The 7,594-nt window shown below is 46.1% G+C and overlaps 1 protein-coding gene across 1 annotated transcript; it reads left to right on the top strand.

Moving 5' to 3' along the window:
• Positions 1-3,592: 3,592 nt before the first annotated feature.
• TSKU (tsukushi, small leucine rich proteoglycan) lies at positions 3,593-7,062 on the top strand. The gene has a single exon (XM_010706142.3). It carries the CDS (start codon positions 3,620-3,622, stop codon positions 4,676-4,678), a length of 1,059 nt encoding a protein of 352 aa, XP_010704444.1. The 5' UTR covers positions 3,593-3,619; the 3' UTR covers positions 4,679-7,062.
• Positions 7,063-7,594: the final 532 nt, after the last annotated feature.

The raw sequence follows: 7,594 nt of genomic DNA, 5'->3' as shown, positions 1-7,594 counted from the left end.
CTCCTCCTCCTCCTCCTCCTCCTCCTCCTCCTTCCCTTCCCTTCTCCTTCCCATCCTTGTCTAGAGGATTTATGGCCTCCATTGCAGCTTTCTATGGTTTTCCAATAGCCTTTCGTTTTCCCTGCCTCAGTTAGCGAAGGCAGACAAATGGGCCTTGCTATGAAGACTTTGCCTTTTGCTCACTTGTTTAGTATAGAATATTATAGAATCACAGAGTCATTATGGTTGGAAAAGACCTCTAAGATAATCTAGTCCAACCATCAGCCCGTCCCCACTATTCCCACTAAACCATGTCCCTGAGTGCCACATCTCCATGGTTCTTGAACACCTCCAGGGACAATGACTCTGCCACCACTTCCCTAAAGTTTGAGCAGAAAATTGACAGCAAATCTGGAAACTCTACCCAATCTGTCCACCATGCTTTAGACACAAAGGATCTGATCTGTTTGTGAGCTACTGTTGAGAAGTCCTGTTCTCCCCACTCCTGTAGTCCTGGCTGCTGCATGCAACTCAGGTTTGGAGGATGCAGCCAGGGATGGGGTGGAAAGTAGAACCCCAGGGAGAGATGAAGTGTCTCCAAGTATATGTTTTTGCAGTCCTTTGCAGATTTCACTCCCTTCATCTCATTCCCAACGAGGGGATGAGACCTTGATCAATAGGCTTCTCTCCAAGGTCGGATGTGACAGCAGTTCCCACCTGGGTAAAAGGAGTTTTTGAGGGTGAGCTTGGACTGGATGTTAGGAAGAATTTCTTCATGGAAAGCCAATGGGCTGTCCAGGGAGGTGGTGAAGTCTCCATCCTTGGAGGTATTTAAGAAATATGGATGTGGTGCATAGAGACTTGGTTTAGTGGTGGTCTTGGTGGTGATGGGTTAATGGGTTAGACTAGATGATATTACGGTTCTTTTCCAACATAATTGACTCTATGATTCTATGAGGTGACAGTCTCAGCTGTGGATCACTGGACAAGTGAGAAAAGTCTTTAAGAAAACGCAGAAGGAGGAAAGTGAGCACAGTGAGAAGTGTGAATTTGCAACAACACCACAACAGGGCTTTCCTCTAACCCACTCCCCCAGATTGGTTTTCCTTTGTGATCTGGTTTTAAAATCAGTGAGATTTTTAAGGTTTTTTTGGCACGGAAATTTCAGAGTGAGGTTCTTGCTAAGGGACGGTGCAGGAGATGAGCAAGTCTGCAGATGTGGAGAGCTGGGATTTGGGGCAGGAGGCTGACACCCTGCAGGGAGCTTGTTCTGACTTTGGCTCCCATTACCCATCACTGGATCTCCTTGGGGAGTGGGATTGACTCAGGATATTCGCCATGCAGAAAGGACAAGATAGATATAAAGAGCCCTGGGGAGTGATGCTTCATCCCAAGGAGATCCTGGGAGCTCTCAGGATGCAAAAATACTCTCACAGCACGACAGCCGTAGAAATGAAGACGTCCTTGAAGAGAAGAGGAAAAAAACAGCCCGAGGATTGGTCGCTTTCTCCTGGTGGCTTTCCTCCACATCCTCACTGACTATCCCAGGCAATGGGCTCAAGGCTTCTGTCACTGCCTCCGGGTGAATGTCCCCAGTGTTGCAGGAGGATAACTCATCTCCCTTTCACGAGGGGATACCTTGGCCTCCTGCCTTTATCAACAGAGCAGCTCGTAGGCAGCCATCCAAAGGCAATTGGATGTGGTTTCAAATACACGCTGTATGCAGATGAACTGTAAATGCCTGTGGCGTGTTTCCTTCCCCATTTCAAAGAGCTGGATCGATTGCTCCATGCAGCAATAAAGCATGCCCATACCTGACTAAGCTCTTTGCTGATTATCTGGCAATATACGCTTTTTCTTGGATTAGAAGGTGACCAGCACCTTTATTTCTCCTCTTTTGTCAGAGCTATTGGCCAAGTGGCTTGTTAGTCTATGAATGCTTCATGTCGCTCCATAAGGGAGTTTTTAACTGGTAGTAATGGATTGCATCTCACCAGTCTCATACTAGTGTCTTTGGAGCTTCTGGAGTCTGATCCAGTGCCCTCAGAGACAATGAGTGAGATGCCAGCAGCAACCAAACTAGGGTTTCAAAGGAGAAGTTAGGAGGCACTGTCCAGGTTGAGATATCAAGTGGGAATAGCTAATTAATGGGATCTGAGAGAAGAAAGGCCAGTAATATCATAAGAAAAGAGATAAAAAAAGAGATACCACTAAGCCTCTCACCGCTGATAGTGGGGTTCATTAAGGCAGATGCTTCTCTATAGATGAAACGTTTAACATTGAGGTTTTTTAGTTCCCAATGATGAATGATTGCAAAATGGAGCAACGGTCTGCCTGCACAGAACCAGAGTGAGGGTTGACATCAATGTCATTAAGAGTTATCTGGAAATGTGTCTGCAGAAGTATCCACTGCATCCCATCTGCTCGCACGTGTTTTTTCTCAAGAAACACTTAAGATGGGCTCATCTTACTGTTTTCTGTTGTTTCTACAGAATAATGTACCCCAGAGGATTGCGTGTTGGCCTTTAGCAACACTTTAGTTGCAAGCATTTTGGCCAGAGTCCCAAACGCTTCTCTCTGGTATCAGGAGATGTGGGAGTTACTCCCAGACAAGTCATATCAATAATCAAGACAATATTTTAGCCAGGCATTTTCCCCATTGCACTTCTTTTGCACATTGCAAGGCACACGCAGCCATCACCCAAGACTTCAGCTGGAATAAAGGTGGACAGCCCTCTCTGCTGACCTGCAGGATCGCTTACATGCTCCTATTTACCCTCCCCAGAGATGCAGAGCAAAAGTTTTTTTGGCTGGCTTTGGAAATCCCGCAGCTGCAGAGTTGTGCAGAGTTGCTGCCAGAATGTGATCAGAAAAGGGTCAGCAGAGGTGGGAGGTGCAGATCAGCTCTCTTCCTCTCCTGGCTGCAATGATGGAGGGAGATAAATGTCTCAGATGATGGAGGTTCAAAATCAGAGGGGTGGAGAGATCTCCTCGCTTGCTAGCATCGTTAATCAGAAAGAGTGCTTAATTAGCAAAGACTCCAGAGTCTGTGTGTGAAATAAATTGGCTCTCTCTAGTCAGTGCCTTTGAGAGAGGCTGGGCCCACCACAACACATTCTGGGGTAGATCAAGCTGTCCTTGGTTCTCATGGTAGGCGAGGAGCCAAATGGCCATTGTCTGTTCTGCTTGCCACCACCCAGAAGAGGTTGGCTTGAGGCACATGACATTAAGCAATGAGTCTGTCTGCTGAAACATGTCTAAATTTGTGTCTGAAGTCAAAGTAAAGGAGACATGCAGTCCACTGGCAATGGGCAGCCTTTTAGCAGTTCACAGAATCATAGAATATTCCAAGTTGGAAGGGACCCATAAGGATCATCCAGTCCAGCTCCTGGTCATCAAGTCCAGCTCTTGGAAGTTGGACTCTTGGACATCTTGCAAGATTCCTGCTGGGGATTATAGCATGAGAAATATGGTGTTTAGGACATCCTTGCAATTTACTTATAGTTAGTTGATACTTTAACAGAATGCTTAGTCTATCCCTTTGGAAAGACAGAAAGAATGCAGAGCTCAAACTGTTGCACACCTTCAGTAAAGTAAGGCAATTAAATCAAATTTTGTCATCTTGTTTTCCAGGTCAACGATGCAGTTCTTAGCCTGGTTCAACTTGCTGCTTCTCCTCCCGTGTTTCAGTTCCACCAAAACCTGCTTCCCTGGCTGTCACTGTGAAGTGGAAAGCTTTGGTCTCTTTGACAGCTTTAGCCTGACCAAGGTGGACTGCAGCGGAATAGGCTCACACATTGTTCCTGTCCCAATCCCTCTAGATACCTCCTACTTGGATCTGTCCTCAAACAAACTGGAAACAATCAATGAATCAATGCTAACTGGCCCTGGATACACCACCCTCGTGAGCCTCGACCTGAGCTACAATAAAATTGCCAAGATTTCCTCCACAACTTTCTCCAGGCTTCGCTATCTGGAGTCTTTGGATCTGAGTCATAACTCTCTGGAAGTCCTTCCAGAGGACTGCTTCTCCAGTTCTCCTTTGGGTGACATAGATTTGAGCAATAACAAGCTTTTGGATATAGCGATAGATGTTTTTGCTTCAAAGGGTCAAGGAAAACCCTTGAATGTGGATCTATCCAATAACATGCTCAGCAAAATTACAAGGAACCATGAAAAGAGCGTCCCCAACATCCAGAACTTAAATCTTTCTGGAAACAGGCTAACAACTGTGCCAAACCTCCAAGGCATTCCTCTTCGATACTTAAATCTTGATGGCAACCCACTAGCCAAGATTGAGAAAGGAGACTTCAAGGGGCTGAAAGGTTTGATTCATTTATCCCTCAGCGGCCTCCATGACTTTAGAGAGCTATCTCCTTACAGTTTCAAGGAATTACCAGCCCTCCAAGTTCTGGATTTATCCAACAATCCCAACCTAAGGTCATTGACTGCTGAAGTTATCTTTGGCCTGAACTCTATACAAGAGCTCAACCTCTCTGGGACCGGCGTGTCCTCCTTGCCAAAGACTGTGCTGAAATACCTACCTTCTCTCAAAAGCATCACCTTGAGGAAGAACATTCAGTGTTTTAAGACCATCAAAGAAGGACAGTACCACCGACAAATTGGGCTGACCAAAAAAGAGGTCCTCAGCTGCCACGACAGCCACGGGGCCGTAGCAGCAGCGCCTTACGTTTTGTGATGAAAGAGAAAGAAAGGGATGGGGAAGTTGGAGTGGGAGGGTGGGGGGCCGTGGGAGTTTGCACAGGTCTCGGACTGAGCTGGCTTGCAGTGTGCCTTTTGTAAAGCTGTCAATAATTTATATATTTGTATATGCCAGTACTTGATTGTTTGTGGGTTTTATACATTTGCAAATCCTCACTTGCAGGCCCCAGATTCTACCCGGTGTGTTTGGGGCTGCATAGCTCAAGAACAGTGCTGATGGACACTGAGGGCCAAGCTGGGTCTTGGGGCAGAAGAGCTGCTGTGGTGCAAAACTCCACGCCCCAGACCGGTCTGCAGGTGCAAAGATACACCTCTCCAAAATGCACCCCAAAACCTGCCAACTCCATAGCTGTTGGCTTCCAAACCCATTCTTCATCCCTGTTTTTAATTATTATTCCCCAAGAAGTGCCTTCTGGATGTTGCCTTCATTAGCAGCACCCTGTTCCTTGTCATGCACTTTCAGTCTGAAGAAACATTTCCAGACAAACCTGAACGCAGCATGCCCCTAACGTGCTGGTTTTTACATGATATTTGCATTGATGTGCAATGAACACTGAGTAAGTAGAGTTTTCCACTCTTTTCTCCCTGTTTTCCCATCTCAATTCTTTGTATATCAGATTACTTTAGGTCCAGCCTTGGCAACCTCCCATCTCACATTAGTGAGACATTGACACATTGCAAAGGAGGAGAAGCATCTCACCCAGGAACCAGCTTCCATCAAGCAAATTAACTGAGAGACCACATAGCCAAGCTTTAAATGAAAAAAACAATTCCCTCCTTCCTTTCTGGGTAAACTTGGAAGAAAACATTGACAGTGGTTTTTATCTCAATGACTAACCAGCCAAGCAAGCTGTCTCCAGGCTGATGTTCCCCAGCTGAACTCAACATCTGCAGCTCAGCTGGGATCGTGTGAGGCAACTTCCAAAACATGCCAGGGGAAGAATTAGCACTGACGCCTGCAACCTTGGAGCAGTCTCCCTATCACGGGAAGGATCTTGAGGTATATTTTCATTCCAGTTCTGTGGCTTTTCTTTCTCTCACATGGCTTCTTGGCTACCAGCTGAGATCTGATGAAAAGCTTTGTCCTTGGATCTTTATGCATTTTTCCTTACTCTAAAATGCTGGCAAAGCAAAGGGGAGTTTCCCTCATCCCACTTCTTCTCCAGGTCAGGAAGAAGGGAGCAAAGGCAGCACAGTGCTGTACATGAAGCCTTCATCCTGCTCATAGGAGCTCCGCCAATGGATATATCTATCCCAAATCTGCCACTCTCTGTCCTGGGGATGGGAGGGTATGTTGTGGATGGTGATCCTGCACGGATCTGTCCATGGCTTGTTCTCCACACCCAGCCTTGCGTCAGGGTAACCTTAAAGTTTCTGAAACAGGTTGAGGGAATAATAGAATCACAGAAAATCCCGAGTTGGAAGGGACCATAAAGATCATCAAGTCTGACTCCTGGCTTCACACAGTATCGCCAAAAATAAGCCTTATCCAACCTGAACCTCCCCCAAAGGAGGAAGTCCATGCAAAGATGATGGAGACATAAACCCAGTCCACAGCCCTCCTTGGGAGTGTTGGGAGGAACTCAAATTTCATCTTCACGCCCCCAAAGGCCTTCACAAATGGAAAGCACATTGCCCAAAGCATTTCTCTCCAGCGATGGTAGAAACCTGCTGAGCCCGTAAAAGCCAGCCACTGCCAGGGGGCTCACCCCAGATTCAACGTCTTACTTTGAATATTTCAATCCCTCTCACGTGCTTACACCCATCTCCTTTTTGATGGTTTGATGGCAGACCATAAGGTAGGATTTTAACCCTTTTCGTCAGTGTTGGGGGGTTTTGCCCCTCTGTTGAGCCTTTGAAAGGTTCGACCAGCCTTCACATTCATGAGAAACACAGTAGTTTTCTTAAAAAGGCAATGGGAATGCCTGCAGGCAGACAGAGATCTGGAAGAGAGCAGCAGCCGGGTACAGTGGAAGGAGGGGGCAGTTTGGGAGAAAGGAGGTGGTTTTTAGCAGATCTTGCCTTTTTAAGAGAATTCTTTTCTGCTGGCAGAAAAAAAATGTAATTTAAAAAAAAAAATGTTTAATGTTGTAAGTCTGTACGTAGATGCAAGGTTACGGGGATCATATACTGTTAGATTCACCGGCTTTGCACCACTGTGGTAAATTTAAAACCCAATGTGACAATCCAGTTGAAGACTGCAATATTTCCTGGTGTAATCTCATCTAGCTGCTAGCTGAACAAGTCTTAGCAAAGGCTGGCAAATACCATCGCTGTATTAGTTTGTTTTTTTACAGAACCTCGGCAGCATTGTAAGGCTTTGTGATTACTCACAATATAATAAAGTGATTTGGAGGTGAACAAATGTGGATTTATTGTCTTAGTGATGGGAGGGTGGCAATTGGTTTAAGTCCAAAGTACAAGGTGATGTGTTGTTGTCGTTCCTCTGTAGCTTCTTCCTTTGCCCTGCTCAGCCCTATGAGAACTGTGGGTGTTGCATCTCCAAAGTGCTGTGCTTGTCTCATTAGGCTCCTCATTAGTGAAAGGTTAAAAAGCTTCACAAAGTCCAGGTAATCTGACTTTAAGGAAGATATGGGCATTTGACAGTGTCCAGAATTGACACAAGAGCATGTGGAGCAAATGCTATGGGGTGTGCTCCAAACTTTGTTAGAGGCAGTGGGAAGGTCTTGGTGGATTTAGGGAATGGTCTGCTAGTGAGGAACTGAGTTGGAAGGTTGGGTTTGCAGAAAGGGTGATGTGGAGAGACTCACAAGCTCTACCCTGTCCTCCAGGACTGACAACCATGGGGGACGTATCTCCAGGAAAGGTCTGTTCTGGCTCCCAGCACTGTTAAGAACTGTAGGGGAAAGCCAAGACCAGCATATAGAGATGG

This window comes from Meleagris gallopavo, chromosome 1 (genome assembly GCF_000146605.3).
Source record: "Meleagris gallopavo isolate NT-WF06-2002-E0010 breed Aviagen turkey brand Nicholas breeding stock chromosome 1, Turkey_5.1, whole genome shotgun sequence".
In the NCBI taxonomy this organism is placed as follows: Eukaryota; Metazoa; Chordata; class Aves; order Galliformes; family Phasianidae; genus Meleagris; species Meleagris gallopavo.
Note: the sequence above shows the minus strand (reverse complement) of the source record. Positions and strands in the feature narration are given on the sequence as shown.